At 50.1% G+C, this 19,588-nt stretch overlaps 10 protein-coding genes across 10 annotated transcripts; 5 read left to right on the top strand and 5 right to left on the bottom strand.

Annotated features, from left to right (window-relative positions):
• Nucleotides 1–24: 24 nt before the first annotated feature.
• Nucleotides 25–1,652, top strand: EURHEDRAFT_412707 (protein N-lysine methyltransferase family protein). Its single transcript, XM_040781977.1, has 2 exons — nucleotides 25–579; nucleotides 646–1,652. Exons 1-2 carry the CDS (start codon nucleotides 95–97, stop codon nucleotides 1,244–1,246), a joined length of 1,086 nt encoding a protein of 361 aa, XP_040638561.1. The 5' UTR covers nucleotides 25–94; the 3' UTR covers nucleotides 1,247–1,652.
• A 1,411-nt stretch (nucleotides 1,653–3,063) lies between these two features.
• EURHEDRAFT_412706 (type III PLP-dependent enzyme) lies at nucleotides 3,064–4,133 on the top strand. Its single transcript, XM_040781976.1, has one exon. It carries the CDS (start codon nucleotides 3,083–3,085, stop codon nucleotides 4,079–4,081), a length of 999 nt encoding a protein of 332 aa, XP_040638560.1. The 5' UTR covers nucleotides 3,064–3,082; the 3' UTR covers nucleotides 4,082–4,133.
• Nucleotides 4,134–4,243: 110 nt separating this feature from the next.
• On the bottom strand, nucleotides 4,244–5,543 carry EURHEDRAFT_412704 (GTP-binding protein). The gene has a single exon (XM_040781975.1). It carries the CDS (start codon nucleotides 5,512–5,514, stop codon nucleotides 4,408–4,410), a length of 1,107 nt encoding a protein of 368 aa, XP_040638559.1. The 5' UTR covers nucleotides 5,515–5,543; the 3' UTR covers nucleotides 4,244–4,407.
• Nucleotides 5,544–6,077: 534 nt separating this feature from the next.
• On the top strand, nucleotides 6,078–6,893 carry EURHEDRAFT_456920 (putative 2-hydroxychromene-2-carboxylate isomerase; the record flags this gene model as incomplete). Its single annotated transcript, XM_040784389.1, has 4 exons — nucleotides 6,078–6,149; nucleotides 6,209–6,308; nucleotides 6,355–6,638; nucleotides 6,690–6,893. The coding sequence occupies 4 exons, from the start codon at nucleotides 6,078–6,080 to the stop codon at nucleotides 6,891–6,893; spliced, it is 660 nt and encodes a 219-aa protein (XP_040638558.1).
• Nucleotides 6,894–7,038: 145 nt separating this feature from the next.
• On the bottom strand, nucleotides 7,039–7,530 carry EURHEDRAFT_377874 (uncharacterized protein; the record flags this gene model as incomplete). Its single annotated transcript, XM_040779011.1, has 2 exons — nucleotides 7,039–7,160; nucleotides 7,215–7,530. 2 exons carry the CDS (start codon nucleotides 7,528–7,530, stop codon nucleotides 7,039–7,041), a joined length of 438 nt encoding a protein of 145 aa, XP_040638557.1.
• Nucleotides 7,531–8,070: 540 nt separating this feature from the next.
• EURHEDRAFT_72911 (uncharacterized protein) lies at nucleotides 8,071–9,012 on the top strand. Its single transcript, XM_040787636.1, has one exon. It carries the CDS (start codon nucleotides 8,207–8,209, stop codon nucleotides 8,744–8,746), a length of 540 nt encoding a protein of 179 aa, XP_040638556.1. The 5' UTR covers nucleotides 8,071–8,206; the 3' UTR covers nucleotides 8,747–9,012.
• Nucleotides 8,869–9,786, top strand: EURHEDRAFT_456660 (uncharacterized protein; the record flags this gene model as incomplete). The annotated part of the gene is made up of 1 exon (XM_040784370.1): nucleotides 8,869–9,786. A coding segment is annotated over one exon (918 nt), but the record flags the coding sequence as incomplete, so codon positions are not given.
• A 1,344-nt stretch (nucleotides 9,787–11,130) lies between these two features.
• Nucleotides 11,131–12,288, bottom strand: EURHEDRAFT_538037 (uncharacterized protein; the record flags this gene model as incomplete). The annotated part of the gene is made up of 1 exon (XM_040787348.1): nucleotides 11,131–12,288. The coding sequence occupies one exon, from the start codon at nucleotides 12,286–12,288 to the stop codon at nucleotides 11,131–11,133; it is 1,158 nt and encodes a 385-aa protein (XP_040638554.1).
• Nucleotides 12,289–12,567: 279 nt separating this feature from the next.
• On the bottom strand, nucleotides 12,568–16,685 carry EURHEDRAFT_412699 (uncharacterized protein). Its single transcript, XM_040781974.1, has one exon. The coding sequence runs from the start codon at nucleotides 16,529–16,531 to the stop codon at nucleotides 13,004–13,006; it is 3,528 nt and encodes a 1,175-aa protein (XP_040638553.1). The 5' UTR covers nucleotides 16,532–16,685; the 3' UTR covers nucleotides 12,568–13,003.
• Nucleotides 16,686–16,800: 115 nt separating this feature from the next.
• Nucleotides 16,801–19,080, bottom strand: EURHEDRAFT_412698 (MICOS complex subunit MIC60). Its single transcript, XM_040781973.1, has 4 exons — nucleotides 18,872–19,080; nucleotides 18,698–18,803; nucleotides 17,053–18,629; nucleotides 16,801–16,996 (listed from the first exon to the last, which is right to left on the bottom strand). Exons 1-4 carry the CDS (start codon nucleotides 18,983–18,985, stop codon nucleotides 16,952–16,954), a joined length of 1,842 nt encoding a protein of 613 aa, XP_040638552.1. The 5' UTR covers nucleotides 18,986–19,080; the 3' UTR covers nucleotides 16,801–16,951.
• Nucleotides 19,081–19,588: the final 508 nt, after the last annotated feature.

The raw sequence follows: 19,588 nt of genomic DNA, 5'->3' as shown, positions 1-19,588 counted from the left end.
GATCCATAGTACGACAATCAAGAGGTATGGCAGCATAAGAGATAGCTTTGACATTTCTGTACTTGTTGGTTCTTTTTCTGTTCACACCCACAGGATGGTCTTCTATATCCGCTTCCTCAAAACGCCCCGGCTTCAGAAGCAAAAGGGAACTGTTTCTGTTTCTGCTCTGATTTGTATCACTACGGACCTGGGCGATGCATTCCTGGCTGAAGATACGCAATTGCTCACAACGCTGAGTATTGATCAGACAGAAAAAATCTTGTACAAGGAACCACTAAAATGGACCGCCGGCAAACGAGAGCTTCTGATCTCACTGGGGCCGTTTCCCGAGCATCTCGCCCGACAGACTGTGGTCCTGAGCGTCAGTGCAATTGAACCCCGGAGATCAGAAATGCGCTGGAGCGATGCTATATTGGGGGGTGTCGGCGTCCCTTTGGTTATCTCCGGCTGGAGCGCACCTTTTGGAGGGTCTCAGTCTCTAGTGGCAGAGAAACTTGTGGAGAGACGGATTGGTCCTACAAACCGATTGGACCTGAGAATATGGGAGGAGACAGGCAACAGCATTGCCCGGCATATCTGGTGAGCGGACATCAATCTTCAGATTTTTTCCATCGTTCTAAACAATACTTGTGTCGGCTCCATTAGGGATGCTGCCCTTGCATCAGTGATACATCTCGAGCAGATCGTGCAAGGTTCCAATGCGACCCTGCCAGTGCTCTCAGAACTTCTACAGAACCCGCGCGACAAGCCTCTCCAGGTTCTTGAACTGGGGTCGGGATGCGGGATTGTAGGCATTGCTTTGGCAAAACTGCTACCACGGTGCTCGGTTATGCTGACCGACCTACCTGAAGCCGAGGACATTGTAATACAGAATATCGCTGCGGCCAGACCAGCGCATTCATCTAAGATTGAATATCAGAACCTCGACTGGGACGAGCCACTGCCGAAGGATTTCTGCCATGAGCCTATAGACCTGATTCTCGTTTCGGACTGTACGTATAATGCCGACAGTTTGCCTGCATTGGTCTCAGTTCTAGACCGGCTCGTACAAAGTTCCCCGAGTGCACTTATTCTCGTGGCATTAAAGAGACGCCATGAAAGCGAAGCAATCTTTTTCGGCCTGATGCAGTCTGCAGGACTTTGCCAACACAAAGTCCATACATTATCGCTCCCGTCACAACATGACCAATTAGATCGCATTGAGCTGCATTGCTATGGACGGAATCCACAGTCGAAATCCGGATGATACGCTCAAAACCTCCGAAGAAGCCACTTCGACCGCTTTCCTGACCACCACTGGGTTCTGCTCGGTCCTCCCGTCTTGATTTCAAAGCCCGGGTCACCAATGAGTGGGCAGCGTATTGCTGCCCAGCATTGAAATCTCTTTTGTGTTCTGGTCCGTGCATGTGGATGTGGAAACAAGCCCGGAAGTGCGTCATAAACAGTAGCATAACATCATTGCTAGCCGATTTTCAGGGGAAAAGTTTCTTTCCAGCTTCGACTTCTTCGATGAACTGTGCTGGACGATTCGATATGATGCATGGTCGGGCAGTGGAATTAGAGTGTATGCACGGAGGACATAGTCTCGCTCAGCCACTTTGGGTTGTGGCAAAAAGTTTATAGGCAACAGTAAGACACGGGAGGCCCTTGCCATAACAACAATGAAAATTGACTATCGGTCAATTACTTCCTTGCAATTTGAGTCATTTTTTGTCTTCCCCGTAGAAGCGGCCTCCCGAATTAGGAAAAAGCAGCCTCTCGGGAGATTCCGTTCCAGGCTAAGCGACGGGCTGCTGACTAAGACCCAGTCAGTCTTTTTCATCATCGCCGCTGCTGGCTCTCGTTTCTCCCTCATAACAAGACGACCTCCCCCGTCTGAACGAGCGAAAAGCTGAACCAATTGCCAGGTGAGTGTTTTCTTGTTCTCTCCCTCCCTTATCCCAGGACTATCGATGTGATCCTCATGTTGGTATCCATTGCTTGTGTGCCTTGACCCCTCAATTAGCGTGCCCTTTGCCCTAAGCCTCCAATCTACACACCAGAAAATTCCTCTGCAACGCTACTCGTCCCCCCTCCCTTCTTCTCACCACATAAGCCGTCTTTCTGGCATATAAAACCAAATTAATTCCCTCGTTCATTTCGCTGACCGTCTCTTCTCCAGAAATCAAGGTTTCTGTCCTATAAAGAAAACTTTCTTCGCCTTTGGAATCCGTAGTTCCAAAGGCACCAGCTCACCACGGCTCTCCTTCTCCGTCAAATTGTCTGCCATAGACGTCCTCGCGACACTCTTAACAACATTCCACCTCCGGCTCCCATCGATTCCCGCGTCTCTTTCCGCTGCGTCATTTTTGCCCCCGTTGACGCCCTTCCAGCTTAATCCCTCACCCCTTGAGCTGCCGCATAGGACTTCTCTGAAGGTTCTTCCTCTTCAGGAGGAAGGGTCTAGGAGGCTTGGTCCAGTCAACCTCGGTTGCGAAACTTTTCGTCCTCCCTAACACGCTTGCCGCGTTTTGAAAGTTTCCTACTTTTTCGGTCTGATCAGTTTCCTTCCAGAAAACTGCTCAACCACTTATTCTTTTCTTTTCTTTTTCTTTTTTTTTTTTTGGGGTTTCTATACCATATAAATTCGTCTTCCCAATTCCCATTTACCCACTCAGGTTTCCATCGTGCACTCAATAGCACGTTTGGTTATGGCACCTACTGCTTGTGTTCCTCCCGTTGAGATCCTCGCGACCAAACACAAACCTGAGATAATACATTCTCATAACAATTACAACCCGCTCGGTAATCATGGAGGGGACGAATCGTTGCAATCGAGGTTGACTGCCAAGGACCTCGTCCTGGAGGTTCTGAAGAAGCGTGCGGCTGAAGTGGATGTTGACCAATGTGGCGCCGGAGAGGAGGATGCGTTCTATGTGGCAGACATGGGCGAGATCTACCGCCAGCATTTGCGCTGGAAAATGCAATTAGGCCGTGTGAAGCCTTTTTACGGTATGTTCTCGTCACATGTCGAGAGTCATGGATTCACACTGACAATTGATTAGCGGTCAAGTGCAACCCCGACCCGGAGATTCTTCGTCTCATGGCTCAGCTTGGAAATGGTTTCGACTGTGCTTCCAAGTCTGAGATTGACCTGGCCCTCGCGACCGGTATCGACCCCAGCCGCATCATTTACGCGCAGCCTTGCAAGACCAAGTCGTACTTGCGCTATGCGGCCCAGGCTGGAGTGAAGCAGATGACTTTTGACAACGCGGACGAGCTCTACAAGATCAAGGCGTGTTTCCCGGACGCTGAGCTGTACCTGCGCATTTTGACGGATGACTCAACTAGCCTGTGTCGTTTGAGCATGAAATTTGGCGCATCCTTGGACGTTGCGCGCGAACTCCTCGAATTGGCCGCGCAGCTTGAGCTCAAGGTGGTTGGCGTGAGCTTCCACGTCGGCTCGGGCGCCGAGGACCCAAGCGCGTTCGTCAAAGCCGTCCAGGATGCGCGCATGGTGTTCGACCAGGCGGTGGAAGTGGGCCACGACCTTCACACTTTGGATGTGGGCGGTGGTTTTAGCCATGACACGTTTGAGAAGTTCGCTGGCTATCTGGGCGAGGCGCTTGATGCCTACTTCCCGCCTCATGTCCGTATCATCGCCGAGCCCGGTCGCTACTATGTGGCCAATGCTTTTACCTTGGCGGCCAACGTCATTGCGCGTCGCGACATCCCTGACCCGACCGATTCCACGCGCGACGCGTACATGGTCTATCTCAACGATGGCGTGTACGGCAACTTCTCTAACATTATCTTCGACCACCAGCATCCGATAGCGCAGATCCTTTCCTGTGCGAATGGCATCGACCGCTCCGCTGAAGGCATTCACTACTCCATCTGGGGACCTACCTGCGATGGTATCGATGTCATCACCCAGCACATCGAGCTTCCCGGAATGTTGGACGTCGGAGACTGGCTGTTCTTCGAGGAGATGGGGGCATACACTAAGTGCAGCGCGACGCGTTTCAACGGCTTCTCCGACAACCACGAGGTGATCTACATCTCTAGCGAAGCTGGAGCATCTGCTCTTCTTGATTATTAATATGTTTTATACTGTGCTTTGTTTCCTTGTATGTTTGTTGTTGGCCCTGTGGACCACGCTGCTGCGTTTACATTAGAGTTTGTATTTCATCTGTACTTTCGTTATCATTATCGTTCTAGTAATCCTTTGGACTGTTTAATGAACAGGATAGACCTGGGCTCTTGTGTTTATGAAAGTGTACTGTTTATTTTTGGTAACTGACCGTCTTGCTGCGAATTACTTGAAGCGGCATATATACAGCATGAAAAGTTTTGGATATTTACTCAACCACATCTAGGAGTACCAGCTCCATCCTCTAATCGTGTAAATGTATAAGGTGTATATATTTAAACAAGTCGCTCAACTGACAGCTCAGCCTCCTCATTCGCCTGCACAAGTCCACCGGCTTCCAGCCTCTTCTTCCACTTCCCGGATTCATAGCGCGCGAGGATAAACGTCAGACGAGCGGCCACGCCCGGGTCTGCTGATGCTGCAACCACAGCGGAGGGTGTGGATGTCCAGCGCCCAAATGCCCAATTGAGAATGTAATATTGAGACGCCGGAGAGTCTGGCTGCGTCGGTCTGGGCTCGTTGAAATTCTCGGACGATTCTGCTGGCGGAGCGCTCTTCGAACAGCGGAGTATGCCCTTGATGCGGTAGACTTCTTCTTTCGGCGCGGAGGAGAGCAATTGCTCGAGCGAGGCGACGTTAACAGCCTGGTCCGATTTAAGCGTGACGGAGAGCACTTCGACCTCGGACTGATGATTGTGCTTATGCTCGTGGTCGTGATCGTCATGATGAGCCTGCCCCAAAACCACATCCGCGTTTTCCTTCGCAAACATCGCCCCGTCAATCCCCAGCAAAACATCCTTATCCACTCTCCCCCGATCCGACTTAACATACGGCGTCTCAACCTCCAAATCCCCCACCCGATCAAGACAAGTATCAAACCTCCTCTCCCCAACCCCCTCCCACTTATTAAAAATAATCAAATCCGTATACCTCGCCTGCAACTTCGCCGTATAACTCGTATCCTCATACCCCTCCCAATTCTCCACATCAATTACACTAACTACCCCATCCAGCACAAACCCTTCCCCTACATCTGACTCCTCGCGCGATAACCGATTAACTTCCATCGCCAGCGTCGCGGGGAACGCGCTTCCGGAGGTCTCGATGACGATGCGATCCGGCTGAACCGTTTCGCGGAGCTGGTTTAGCGCATCGCCGAGCTGCCCGACGAGATTACAGCAGATGCAGCCATTGAGGAGTTCGCGGACACCGGAGATGGATTGGGTGGAGGCGAGTTGGGAGTCGATGGCGACGTCGCCGTATTCGTTTTTGAGGAGCGCGAGGCGGTAGGATTTCGGGAGTTGGGGGATCAGGTTTAGAAGGAGGGTTGTTTTGCCGGAGCCCAGGAAGCCCGTTACTATTGTTACGGGGATGGGGGCCATTCTGGTTGTTGATGTGTTGGATTGGAGTTGTTCGGTGTTGGTTGTAAAGATCTTGGGTAAGATGGGAGGCGGGGCAGGCGCTAGTCCTGTTTGGGGGTGCCCTAATATTGCCTATTTGGGATGAGGGTCTTGGGGTTGATGCAAGGCGCGTTGGATGTTGATGGTTGGATATATAATTGTTATTCACTGCTTCTTCTTTTTATCTTTCCCCCCTCGCTATGCCCTCTTCTTTTTCTTTTGTCTCTTTGTTGGAATAGTATGAGTGGCAGCTATTTTTAACATGACAGTTTGTCTTGCGCTTAGAACCCCTCAGTACAGCCCAGATTTCAAAGCAGAATAACATCCTTCCCAATACAAAACTTCTATAACCGATCGAAATCCTTCATAACACCCAGCCTCATAAACTCGAACGATACTCAAAAGTACCGACGACCTCGGTAGCTGACTCAGCGGCGGCGATCGCGATCTGGATTCAGGATTCAGTCCAGCCGTGTCAGGCGTCAACTCGATACTATCCATCATCATTCTCAAAGAAAGAATTGAATACCCTATACTCTATCAACATGACTTCCAAAATCACGCTCTACTTTGACATTGTCAGCCCCTTTGCGTACATCGCTTTCCACGCGCTGCAAGTAAGTCCGGGGAAGTTTCCAGACCGACAGTGAATGGTGAACTAAACAATGGTAAACAGAACTCCCCAGCCTTCCGCAATTGTACCGTCTCCTATGTTCCCATCTTTCTCGGTGGTTTGATGCATTCTTGTGGTAATACGCCGCCTATTAGGATTAAAAGTAAGATAATCCAGCAAGAAAAATGAGCCGATGTTAATAATTATAGACAAGGACATCTGGATCAATCAAGAGCGCATCCGATGGTCTCGCTATTTCAGAGTCCCGATGGTCGACCATTTCCCCAATGACTTCCCGCCAGTGACGCTGGGTGTGCAGCGCGCTCTTTGCGCTGTCTCCCAGAGATACCCGGAGCTGCTTGTTCCTGCGATCGCAAGTTTGTATTATGCGTTCTGGGCGGATGGAAACTCCAAGGTTATACAGCCCGAGATTTTTGGTCCGATTCTGGAAAAGGTGTTGGGGAAGGAGAGGACACATGAGATTGTGAAGGATGTATGTTTTCACCTTGTCCAAGTGATTATACCCGTACTAATATTAGGACAGTCCACCACATCAGACATCAAGAGCCTATTGAACGAAAACACCGACCGCGCATTCAGGTCCGGTGCTTTCGGTCTTCCCTGGTTCGAATGCACTAACCCCCAGGGTGAGATGGAGGGATTCTGGGGAATTGACCACTTGGGCCAGGTGGCCGACTTTTGTGAATTGGAGCGCAGAATCGAGCCGGGATTCCGCGCACTGTTGTAAATCTTGTCACTGGGATTGGAAACATGGGAGTTGTTTATTATTGAGATCCGTTGAATGATTGACCATTTTTTGTTGTTCTGTAAATATCTTAATAGCATTGCATATATCGACTATCACGTACAGGCTGAGGGGTATATGGTATAAATTATTTCCCGCGTCGTAAGTTGGCGTTGCTCATGTGTTTCTCCTGGAGGAATTCTGCGATCTTCTCCCTTTCCATATTCTCGATTATTTGGATCTCTTCTTGGGTCGGCGCGTTCTGTGCTTCTATCTAGCGTTAGCACATGCCCCTCTTCATCCGATAACAAACAAAAGACCAACCTTGCTTCACAGCCAGCTCACTCTTCTCACCATCCCCATTCCCATCCCCATTCCCATTCGTCATCGACTGAATCCGTTCCCGAACCCCATCCACCATCTTCCCCGGCGATATCGAACCGACTCTATTCTTAACTTCGTTAAATGACTCTCCGATCATCGCACTAGCATTATTCCCCATATCCGCCAACGAACTCCCCATATCTGTCGAGTTGGCTTGGTCCTTGACGCTATCCGTATACCCCTCATTGCCAGTCCCTGATGTCGGTTCGGCGCGTTGTTCGATAACGGTTGGGTTGGTGTCGTTGGCGGAGGGCATGGTGTGGCTGCGTGCGTATCGATGGAATAGCCAATTAATACAGAGGATGCTCAAGTGTTGATGATTGATAGGTGAGGATTTCTGCACCGTATCTTTGGAGGTTTTGTCTGAGGTTTTAGATTTCTGTTGCCTGTGGTCCCGTCCCGTAGGGCTGATGACATCAACGGGGCGATGATATCATTGCAATCAGCCTTATCGTGTCAGGTCATACTGGTCTACATTATTTTTATCTTTGAGGTTTGAACAACGGTTGGCTGTAGGGAAATTGGACTTGTCGGAACTAAAAAGGAAAGAAGGATATAAAAGACATCACGGCCAGATAGCCGCTGTATGCAATCACGTGATACCGACCCGACACCTTCGCTTATTTCCCTCAACCCAATTGACGGCAGTGGGATACCCATATCTATGGAAAAGTACTATTGGGTAGCGACTAAAGTATGCTCAGGACAAGAGCAACTCAAGATGTGCCACGCGCCTTCCCCAAATCATCGGTCTCCACCAGAGGGAAGGAGCACCTTCCCTTTCCTCAGTTGATAAACACTAACCCAACCATGGAGCAACTTTTTCGTCCCTACCGGAATACTTCTTGGATACGAATAGCACATCCATTGCACCTTTTACGTTGTCGCGCTTATTCTATTAGTTTCTAATAGTGATCGCTGCATCTCCTACTATGTCTTTTATAGACTTGTTCGATTTCTACTCTACCAAACTCGGAGAATACGACACTTCCCAGGAAAGCGCAACGCAAATCAGGGGACTGCCCTCGACTCCAACCCGCGAAACTGTTTCGAAAGGGATTGTAGAAGATGGACCAAGTTCTGACTCTGTGGCCAAAAGACGTCGACATGCCGTGTACATGGAACGGCCTCCAGTCTGGCTTTTAAACCCGGATCTGCCTTGCGACGACCAACAATTGTCTGGTGGAGATGGGGATATTTTATGTGGACGCTGCGGAAATTCAATGAAGCAGAACCCCGGCGAATGTTGTGCTGGCGTGTGTCTGAGGGATTTCGCGCAGGATACTGATACCCGGGATATCGCTATTGAGGGGTCGACGGAAGAACAGGAAGTCTTCAAACGGGAGTTGCTTTGTGATATAGCGGCCGCCGTGGCAGAAGCTCAAGCGAGTGAAGCTGGTTCGAATTCAGACCCGGAAACGCCATTGCTTGTGAGTGTTCTATACTTTCAAGGCGCAGATGGGGTGTTCTAATACAACGCAAGAGCCCCTTTAGTGAGCCTACGAAGAGGCAATGCGATTACTTCTCTGCAGCAAATGATCAGTCGGATTCATCAAACTCTTCTAAGGAAGATCTACCGAGTCGTCTACAGAGTCCTCTCCGGCAGAACAAGGCTGGCCTTTGTACTCGTCTGCACTCATACAGGGATATACGCCTGGAAGTTGGTGAGAAATGGGCTATACAAGAAGGATCACTGGTTGTCTGTGTCGATCCGTCTTACACTCAGCTCATTCGCCAAGAGAAGCTTCCGGACGAGTTTGACATCACTACTGGCGATTTCTATATTGTTTGCAGTTTATATGCGGATCTGTGGGCCCTTTGCCTCAAAATATCTTTCGAACGACTGGCAAACGATGGCATAGACGAAACTTTGGCGGAGTGCTCTACACATCTTGGCTTTCTTCCACTCTGCGCAGTGACGCTAGCAGCCAACTTTAGTTCGTTCATCCAAAGATGTCAATCTGTGAACGAAACATCGAAATACCCCGGTAACGGACTTCCTGTTATGCCACCAGAACGCTCACACAGTCTTAATGCAAGCAAGCAGTTCTTCCAGGGAGATCGACTTCATATCGGTTTGCCTAGTATTGTCTACGACACTTATAATACGTTGTCCTTGGGAGCTATCGATATGGATTTTGTACCTCTGGACTCCACTCTACAGCAGTTATTCTCTTCCATCGGGGCTCGGCGGGATAGTGTGCATAAACTTGGAAAACGTATGTCACCTTGGAAGCTCTGGCGCGGAACAAAGTCTCCAGATCCAGGATTGCCAGAAAGGGAAAGACGGGTTTCGTTCCGAGATTATTCTGGTCTGCAGGGCTTCGGGAATGGGTCCAGGTGGAGTTCTTTCTCTTCTGCTGCAAGCCAAGGAAGGAAATGGTTCTCACCTCGTGCCCCATTTAATGGACATCGCCGAGGCATCCGGGGTCTGATGGGAGGACATGATGGGCTCCAAGGTCATACACGGGGAAACTCCACTGCATCCGATCCTTTGAGCTATTATTTGTAGTGACATGGCTTTAATTGCGCCTGATTCTTGGACTATGTGGCGTATTGTATAATAAGTTGCCTTCGATTGCATGTCCTTCATAATGAGGTCACTCTTATGTTGAGTGCCACCCGCGGTTTATAGATAGCATTCTTCCCAAGCACACTACTAATTACAACAATCCAACAATCAATTAACCCCAACTACAAAACTACTCTTAAATAATACACACAATGTCCTCCCACCGAACCTCCTCCCCAGACCGCGTGCAAATCCCCTCCCCCTCCCCCTCTTCCTCCGAGTCCCAAGAAGATAAAGAAACCTCCAACATCGACCGCGACATCATGGGCGTGACAACCCAGGGCCGGCCGCCGCGCGTCTCAAGAAGAAGACGCTCTGAGAATGCGCCGACCTGGCAGCGTGCGCAGGCGCATCGGCACCATGGGACGACGGGGGCGAAGTATCGGTCTACATCCAGGCATTAATCATTTTATTTTTGGATTGAGTGTGAGGCTTGAGAAGTATGGTCATGGTGTGGGCTTATAGTGGCTTAGTTCTTACTGTATGTATGCATGAATGAGGGTGATAAAGCTACCAGAAGAAACGAGAATTGAATTGTATACTACGATTGAGATGATATTGGATTGCAATGGAAACATATCCGAATTTGTTATTTCATACTTTTTAATGTGTTTTTGTATTTTCTTTCCAAAAACAACAATGCAAGACGGAATATATTAACCTGTACGTGTGATAGTCTCGAACAATATAAATTTATTGGTAGACTCTCTATCGAAATACTAACATGGAGAAGGAAAGAAAGAAGCCGGGCCTGCCAGCGCTGCACTATCTAGTGTGCGAAGGGGGTTCCTGCCCTATACTCAAACAGGCCAAAGTATACAAACATCTTGTCTTATTGGTGAATGCCCATACTCTGTGACAGTACGCCTGTATCTATCTCAATATATATAAAAAAAGCGACAACAGAACAACAGAACATAGCAACAAAACCAACAATACACGAGCAAGGGTGGATACAGGCTCGACATCCTGCCATTCTGACAGACAGCATTACAGGAGGGAAGGAAGTTGACTTACTTTTTTTTTTTTTTGCCGGGTTGTACATTGAGTCCTGTGATGCTGAGGAATGCAATAAGCTTGAACCACTGTCTATCCAGAGTTCCAACACGCAAAATAACGCGATCTATAAACAGATTCTAGAAAGCCAGAATAGTCCATAAAGACCAGACACAAATGCAAACAAGACCAAACAAGCAGAACACAACATTCAACAAAGCACGGTAACATAGATTAAATCAACCGGCCTGTAGTCAATCGATCACTCATTCAACCATCATTAGCCAATTAATCAATCAAAAACCGCCGCCTTTTCGACTTCTGCTTCGTCACCCCCGGACAAGGTTGTTCAGGGATTCTACTAGCATTAGACTGCTTCCTGTTAGCATGCTCAGCACCGACACCGCTATCACCACCAGCAGCCACACCACCACCATCGTAGCACTGACTATAGAACCTAGCCGGACCGGGTTTGGAAATTTGGACAGCTTGCGCGTTCTGCATAGCGCTGTCATCGAAGGGACTGCTACTGCTGCCAGAATCGTAAGCATTGTCAGCATACACGTTAGCATTGATGTTGTCCGGAACGTTGAAAGCGAAATCGAAATCAGCAAAGGCGTTGGTATGTTCACCGTCTTTGTCTTCGTTGGAGGTAGAGTCGTCCTCGGCTAGAAAGCGCTGAATAGCTTCTCGTTCGAGCGCTACGTGGCGCGGTTGAAAATAGATGATTTCGGGGTCGGTTGTGTTGGGGTCTTTGTAGGAGAGTAGCTCCTCGTTGCGTGCATACGGCGAGATGGGTGGAGTCTGCACTTGCCCAAAGTTTACCTTTGCGTGCACGGAACATTTAAGATGACGATCCGAATCAGCGGTGGCGATCTGCTCGTACATGGGCTGTCCATCGCCATCGTATAAATCAAGGAGTTTGAGCGTGCGGACAGCGATCTCGTCATACTTGATATTCTCATTAACCAGATTCGTCACTATCCCACCAACGGACCTGTCACGGCCGTAGAGCACCTTGTGAAGATAGAAACCGAGTTCATTGCCTGGCATGCCGGATTTAATAAAGGAAGTCAGAATGTCCGGTAGATAGCGCATGCCCTCCCACGTCCACTCATCTTTCATAGGCGGGATATCAATATCTCCTATGTCCTTGTTAGCCGTGTATCTGGTGTTGGCAATGTCGATATGATCCTGACGACCTGTCCGCGTGAACGAAAATGGCCTGATTCTACCTTGTGGAGCAGGCGATTCCGAAGCGTCCTCGCACTCACGCCGACGATTGACCAAATTCTCACCTACACGTTTAATTGCGTTGGAACGGCGCAGACGGGGCGGGTCCAGGGGGCTAGTTTCCATGGACTGCTGGCCGGGTTTAGTGGATGGGGTTCGGGGGGGTTTAACGGGTTCGTTACTGTTGGTGGACTTGCCATAGAAGCGGTGCATTTTAGGGTTTTGGTCTTGATAAAGTCGGCTGTGGTTTCCGTGGGACTGGAGCCAGTTAGATTGTTAAGGGCTTGGTAGATGTCGGTCAAAGAGTTGGATGGGAGAAAACAATAAAGTGGATAATAGAGAAAGAAAGATTGATGGTGATGAAAGGGGACATCAAGCAGGGATCGCATGGTGATATTTATATCCTAAAGCCGTCCCAAGATGCTAAATTGCCATGAAAGAGAGAACTATGTTTCTGAAGTAGAAATACTTGCAATATCCTATAAACGGTTGGTGGGGAGAGCCCTAAACAATAAGCATTATGAACACTTACATCCCTTTGTGGTTGTTTTCTTTCAGTTTGTTTCATGGCCCCTTCCGTTAGACAAGGCCATTGTCCAAGTTGAACGTAGAAGAGATAAATGACCAGAACATTAAAAGAGAAACAAATAAATCTGATTACAAGTAATAATGACATATATACAGACGAATGCGAAAACCGGGCACAGAAGGATATAGAAGGATGTCAAACATGTCTTGAAGAACCGTATGAAGCATGCAGACCAAGTAAAAGATTAAAAAGAATGAAAGGGTAAAACCAGAAACTCCAGAAGATGGGGTATATGCGCATCTTGAAAAAAAGTGTACAATGTGAGACATCCAACTCACCGAGAAAAGAGCAGGTATTAAAGTTTGGATGATATTTACGGGAAGGAGATAAAAAGGGCCATTACAACCACAGAACCCACCGGATTCCTGAAATCGCACCGCGGAAGGCACTGCGAAACACCTTAAATGCCATGACGATCAACCACACCCACCAGAGCATGCCCACGAGAGCCCATTCGAGCATCACAAAGCCAGCACGTCTCACCCAGCGTAACCGCCGGCGACGTTTCCTAACGCCCTTGTCTAACGTATCACTTAACTGCTTTAGAGCTAGCGTGCTAGTGGTATTGAGTTGGATGCTCAAGCCTTCGGCGTCGAATGCCACTGCTTGAACCCGTGGCGTGAGCGTATTGCTAACCAGATTTTCCAGACCGCTTAACCGCGATTTCAGGGGCGATACGGTCTCATTTGGAAAACGCTCCATGGATTGTTGGAATTGGAGTTGTGTCTTTTCAAATTTTCGCTGTAGGTTTTGAGCAGCGAGATCGAATTCCCGTAGTCGGGCCACCCGTGGAAAAGCGCAAGCGTTATCCATCGTATTCGTGAGGAATTCGGGCGGAGGGTCGCGAACAGTCTCTGCACGGCGTGTGATTTCTCGCGCTTTGATCCCCGAAGACAAGAGGAGAGCTCGCGTGCGTTCGATTTCCCGTTTCTCGGATACACCAAGATCGGCCAAGGTAGGAATGCTGCGGTCTGAAATCGTCCACGTACCTGATAGGGTTGGACGTCTCCCTTGAGCAGAAGGCGGTGCAGATGCCTCTGCCTGTGCGAGACCGGTGACGGGAGGACGGGTCATACTAAAAGGAACAGATGGATCTTTGATTTGCTTCTTCTTGTTCTGTTCTTGGACATTGCGGAATGGTGATCCAATGCCAAAGTTCTCATTGGAATCTCTCCCGGAAACGTGGGTGTCAAATTTGCCTGGTTGAGTGACATGAGTGTCATCAATCTTCTTGTATAATTCTTTTGTATCACGAGCACCTTCAAGATCAGACGCTTCCCGCTGCTCATCGCGGTCATTCTGCGGAACTGACGCTAGGGTGGGTATAGAAAGCACATGAGTATCTTTCTCCGTATCTTTGCGAGTAAACCGGCCATTGTCGTCAGACAGGGTCGGGAAACGGCGCAAGAAGCCCTTTGGGTTGACGCTCTTGCTGAAATTCGCTGTTTCGAGATCGATATCATCGGATGCTGCACTGGTTGCGAATGACGACTGACGAGAGTGCACCGGCTGGTCTTTCTTCAAAATGAAGTTGCCCATTTTAGAGACTTCGTTGCCAACCTTCGCCGTAACTTTTCCTTTTCCTTTGAATATCCCGCGAAGTTTAGACTCGTGACCGGATCCCTTTTGCGCCGGATCATCCATTGGTTGGTCATCATGTTGAGGTGACGAGGCCTGGTCTGGGTGAGCGCTTGGCTCAAGCTGCTCAGAGCGATCGATCCCCGAAGGAATTGTGACACCCAGATGGGCAGGTGATGGATGCTTGCGCAAAAATTGGGAATCTAAAGGAAGATCCTCACGCTGCTCTTTAGCACGGTTCTTGCTCTTACTCCGCTCACGACGAGCAGCGATCCTCCGAGACAACCGCTTCTTGGATGGTGGCGAGGGTGAACGGCTCGTTTGAGGAGAAAGGTTGACTGCGATACTGGGAAAGGGACCAGGATGCATTGGAGAGTTTGGAGCAGTGCTCTGCATGGCGTCTAGGGACATTCGATATCGGTCATCCGTGCTTGCTGCAGATGATATAGAGGGTCGTTTCTCATCTGCACTTGCCCATGTAGAACCCTTCTTTGATCGATACAACGGTGAGTCAGGGTCCCGCGTTGACTTAATATTCGTGGATATGGCACTGGAAAACCCTGATTTTTCAGACAACCCAGCACCCATGGAAATGCTGGACGAGCTGCGGGACCGTCGCTTGAAGTTCCTGCCCTTCGCCGAGGCACTGCTGCTGTGGATGGGACTAGATGGACTTTGGAATCTATGCCGGGGTCGCCCGCGGCCAACGCCCTGCAAATCGTGGGACATGCCCCGGTCTGAAAATGATGAAGGAACATCCAGGGATACCCTCTTCCCAGACAATGACGCTCGCTGGACACTCGAAGTATCGAAATTGGCGTCTGAGGAGAGCAACTCCATTGGATCTGGGTAAAGGTTGTTTCCGTCCTTATCGGTCATTTTACTCTTGTTTAACCCATCTTCGACCCATGCGGCATCGGCCAGTAGCTCGGCCGACGAGACAACCCAATCGAATCTCGGCCTCCGCGCCTTGGCACTACTGGAGCGCCTTCCTGGCCCCCCACTGTCAGAAGGAGAGATGACAGCGGATAATTCCGCATCGTCGTGTTCGCCTTGGAAGGCCCGAGAGGGTCTTTGGCCTAGTCGCGGAAGCCCCAAGCACTCGTTGGGTTGATGCGGTCGATGGCCGTATTGTTGCTCTACTATGTTGACCCATTCATGGATCGTTGCGACATCATCCCAACCCTCCCTTTCGACATCGATCGGACATTTCTCACGGTATCTGACCTTTCGATTGCGAATCGTCTGAAGGGGATTGTGCACACGAGATGGACCATGACCACTGTCCCCAGCGCCATGACTTCTCAAAGGAGGGAGTGACGGAAGTAAGCGTAGATACTCGTTGAACAGTTCGAAATGGCAGCGAGCTTTGTCAACTCTAGCAAGTGTGTTCTCCGATATTTCATGCGGCAGGACACCGTTATTGACTGTATCAGGTAGAAGGTTAGACACGGACAACTGCTCATTGACGGGAGACTGCTGCGCGTATGGGTCGAGAGGCCGAGGACGACCGTCGGCAAACGACTGAGTGAAACTACGACGTCCTTGGGCTCGACCGCAATTCTCCAGACTACCTCCCACAACAGCCGGCGCATGACTCTCCATGTAGTGAGCAGATGGCTGTCGGGCTGTCCAAACTCCACCAGAAACCCGATGAGACGCTGACCGACCAATGTTGCCTCGCCGTCTTGACTCACTTAGGTTCAAAGCCAGGTTCACAATCTCAATGGAGTCCTGATCGAGACCTATTGAGCCCTGACTTGCCTCCCCCTGAATATTATCTGGCTCATCATGCGGTTCTTCGTGCGCGGCATTCGACGGTTGAGAATCCTCACGAACGGCTCGTGAACCGGTGTCGACGGACAGCGGTTCTTCCAACGGTTGACGGTAGCGACTCCAAGGAAAGCGCGATTTCTTCCTCATTTTATTGTTCTCGACCTCTGGTAACTTCCGCTCCTCTTTGCGATCGGGTTCCGGGCGGCGCGGACGCTGATGCTGACTAGCTCTCAGACTCTTCGACTTGTGCAAAAATGAAGAATCTAGCAAGAAGCTACTTGAGCCCATTCTCCGCTGTCCCCGAGCTCCTCCCCGTTCACCATCGCGAGAGTTGCTCCCGAGGGTGCTGCCTTCCAGCTCGCCGCTTGCTCGACCCTCGTTCATTTGCGTGTCTTTTCGTCGATCGGCCCCGCCATTAGCTTCAATATTGTGCGATGAAGAATTTGCGTATGACGAATCGGAAGGTGCGACCATAGGAGGGAGTGGGTGGAAGTCATTTGACTGTTGCGACATCAGAGGTCCGGGGAGCGGGACGAAGTGTTGTCAGGAGCGTAGTTCGCCGGCGTTGGGAATCATGGAGACATCAAAGCAGGTACGATTAGTCAAACAGCCGAAGCAAGGGCAGAACAGCAAATACAAAGGAAGGCCAGCATCACAGTAAGTAAAGAAAAGCGTAGTGTACAAGTAGAAGTTCCGATGAATACGGAGGCCGATCTCCTGCGACGCATACGCACGTGCAGCTGCAAACACTGCAAACATATACTTGATGCATTTTGGATTATGGCCGCTATATAGATAGCAGGGGATAGATTTGAACAAGAATAAAATGCATTTTCTGTCATTGAACCTAACAATGCAGAAGACAACTAGATGTACAGTTCCTTGGGAATTTTACTAACAAAAGGAAAACCAAACGACTGCTAAGTCATGTATCTATTCCACTCTCAGACACTGGAGTCGTGCCTCAGTCTCAATAACCTGTGAAAGAAAGGGTTAGCCAGTTACCCCAAATGACAGTCATGGACGTGACTTACCTCCAAAGCTTGCTTCACCTCAAGAACCCGGCGTGCATCTGCCAGCCAATCCTTGCTCAAAAGTTTTGCCCATCCCTGGAGAGAGTTCATCTCACGGGCGGCAGAGTCAACATTGCCCTCCTCCAAGAGGGTCTCAGTCCGCACGAGAACACTCTCAACGTCATCACCATCGGCCACGGCGTCCTTCTTGAACATGACCTTGCTCAAGACAACGCTGGCAGCGTGGCTGGCGATACCAGCATCCTCAGGCAGAAGGCTGGCCTTGCGGACCTCAGAAGCAACACGGCGGAACCGCTCGATCAGCTGAGAAGTGGAGGGGATACCGCGCTGGTAGGCAGTTGGGTTGATGGACGCGATGGCTGCCTCGACAACGTGGTCATCAGCGGCCAACTCCTTGACGGCAACAAGCTCACGAATGAATGGCCGGGGAACCTCAGAGCGCTCAAGGACAGAGCGTACCGCGTCCACAGCGACCTGGAGTTGCTGGGTCTTGAGGTTGGAGTCGATGACCTCCCTCCAGTCGGTGGTGAGCTTCTCAAGGTCGCTAACGCTGGCGGTCAGCTCGTTCAGCTTGCTGAGACGTCCTTCGCGTTCCTTCTCAACCAAGTCCTGGATGTTGTGCAGGTACTTGCGGTTAAGCTCAATAGCCTGCTCGACGAGTTCATTCTGCAGGCGCTGTTCCGCGATTTGCTGGGCTCTTTGCAATTCAGTCTGGATTTTGTCCTGGTAGGCACGGGCCAGTCTCTCCCGCTCGACCTCGAACTCTTCACGGTACTGAGCAGCGTCTGCAGAGCGGGAATCCTCGAAGCGGCGGATCAGCTCCCGTGCAGACTCATCGAAAGTCGCGTGTACCTTCGTGAGTTCGTCCTGGGCGGCCTTACGGGCCTCTTCGCGGACTGCCACAATCTTCTCGCCAATCTTCTGGACTTCCTCCTTAGCCTTCGCAATAGAAGAAGAGTACTTGCCGGAGTTCTCATCGGCGCTAATGACTGTGACAATGTCGTTGAAGGTCTTGACCAAGTCCTGGACAATAGCTTCACCTCCCTCCTGCACTTGCGCAAGCTCGATAGTAGGGATGGGAGCGGCGGGTCTCTTCTTCTCATCCTTGGCCTTCTGCTCCTTAGTAGCCTTGTCGCTCTTGGCCTTTTCGACGGCGGCAGCCCTCTCTTCAGCCTTGACGTTGGCGGGCTTCACCTGAGCATCATGGACAGCGCTCATATGAGGGCCTTTTTGCGAAACATCGGTTCCAGCATCCTCCTCCTCTGTCACCTTTGAAAAAAGACCACTCTTGCTCGGAATGGTAACATGCTTGCCTGCATCCTTTGGTGTAGACTGAATCCGGTGCTGGTGCTTGGAGGCATTCGGGAATCGGCGGTAGAAGTCCTGCTCTTCAAAGTAGAGAACGCATTCCTCACCATAAGGCACGTACTCTGTGAAGAAATCGTGAAAGTTGTCCGACTTCAAAGCCAAAAAGATACCTCCACCATAGGCAAATCCGGATGTGAGAATCAAGTACAACAGGAATCGACGGAAACGTCCAGTCTTGGGGGCCGGGGGAGCCGGGGGGACGTGAGATCCTGTAGAGTGGTTTAGCATTCAACAATTATTGATATACCTTCCAACCCCGGTAGTATAGCAGTCGCACCTTGTTCTGCCTTGGCAACATTCTCTGGAGGGACGGTCGACTCGGATGAGGGAGAAGCGGGGGTAGGGGAACTGGTGGCAGGGGACTTCTCGTCGGCGAAGAATCTCTAGATAAAAACAAAACCCATTAATCAAACTAGCCTTGACAGAAGCACACAACACAATGTCATCATACCTGACCGGAGAGCCGGTTGCTGGCCCCAGCTCTAGACAGCCATTGCGACGCTGTCCGCTGGCGAATGGGCGACGACAGCAATTGCCGGCTCTGGAGAATCGAGGAGCGCAGCATGATGACCCGCACTACCGGACCAAAAAGTGCTGGTGGCGGGAGTAATAGAGGGGAAGAGAGGGAAAGTGATGTTAAGGCGTGAGAGAGAAAACGCGGACCGGGAATTGGAATGATGCTTTTACGATCCGCTCCGAGAATCCTGTACCGCCACATATACACCGCCACATCGCGCTTCTGCCACAGCCGATTGACACTAGTATGCCCTGACAGTGACTGACAGTGATAGCTACAGGGTTAAAAACACCATTAAGTATTCTAGAACAAATACATTCATCCAGGCATCAATCAGAGTGTATAATAAGTATTATATGAGCATACTGAGGTTCCCCAGGGCATAATGAAAAATGAAATAGGGAAAAGAAAAGGTAACATGAATTCAACCCAAGCAAAAAATGATGCAGACGCCAGGTGTAACAAGCAGCGGCAAATAGAGTCAAGGTTAAAAGGGAAAATAAAAGAGCATAATAGCTTCTGCTCTTTGAGGTCTAGAGCCAAATCCAAACGCGCGTTAGAACGCGGCTTTCCGTTGCACGGACAACAGCATCGAGATTTCGGTCGAATGAAACGCAAGAGCAGCAAGAGAAGGTTAGTCGAGGACAGGTT

Source organism: Aspergillus ruber (assembly GCF_000600275.1).
Source record: "Aspergillus ruber CBS 135680 unplaced genomic scaffold scaffold00014, whole genome shotgun sequence".
Lineage (NCBI taxonomy): Eukaryota > Fungi > Ascomycota > Eurotiomycetes > Eurotiales > Aspergillaceae > Aspergillus > Aspergillus ruber.
Note: the sequence above shows the minus strand (reverse complement) of the source record. Positions and strands in the feature narration are given on the sequence as shown.

What these genes read in the sequence shown, in the direction of transcription:
- EURHEDRAFT_412699 (XM_040781974.1), bottom strand. Translation starts at nt 16,531, where the DNA reads ATGTCGCAACAGTCAAATGACTTCCACCCACTCCCTCCTATGGTCGCA.
- EURHEDRAFT_412704 (XM_040781975.1), bottom strand. Translation starts at nt 5,514, where the DNA reads ATGGCCCCCATCCCCGTAACAATAGTAACGGGCTTCCTGGGCTCCGGC.
- EURHEDRAFT_412706 (XM_040781976.1), top strand. Translation starts at nt 3,083, where the DNA reads ATGGCTCAGCTTGGAAATGGTTTCGACTGTGCTTCCAAGTCTGAGATT.
- EURHEDRAFT_72911 (XM_040787636.1), top strand. Translation starts at nt 8,207, where the DNA reads ATGTCTTTTATAGACTTGTTCGATTTCTACTCTACCAAACTCGGAGAA.
- EURHEDRAFT_412707 (XM_040781977.1), top strand. Translation starts at nt 95, where the DNA reads ATGGTCTTCTATATCCGCTTCCTCAAAACGCCCCGGCTTCAGAAGCAA. An exon ending in AGCATTGCCCGGCATATCTG is followed by an intron (nt 580 to 645) that starts GTGAGCGGACAT and finishes CGGCTCCATTAG; the next exon opens with GGATGCTGCCCTTGCATCAG.
- EURHEDRAFT_412698 (XM_040781973.1), bottom strand. Translation starts at nt 18,985, where the DNA reads ATGCTGCGCTCCTCGATTCTCCAGAGCCGGCAATTGCTGTCGTCGCCC. An exon ending in GCAACCGGCTCTCCGGTCAG is followed by an intron (nt 18,804 to 18,871) that starts GTATGATGACAT and finishes GTTTTTATCTAG; the next exon opens with AGATTCTTCGCCGACGAGAA. An exon ending in TGTTGCCAAGGCAGAACAAG is followed by an intron (nt 18,630 to 18,697) that starts GTGCGACTGCTA and finishes ACCACTCTACAG; the next exon opens with GATCTCACGTCCCCCCGGCT.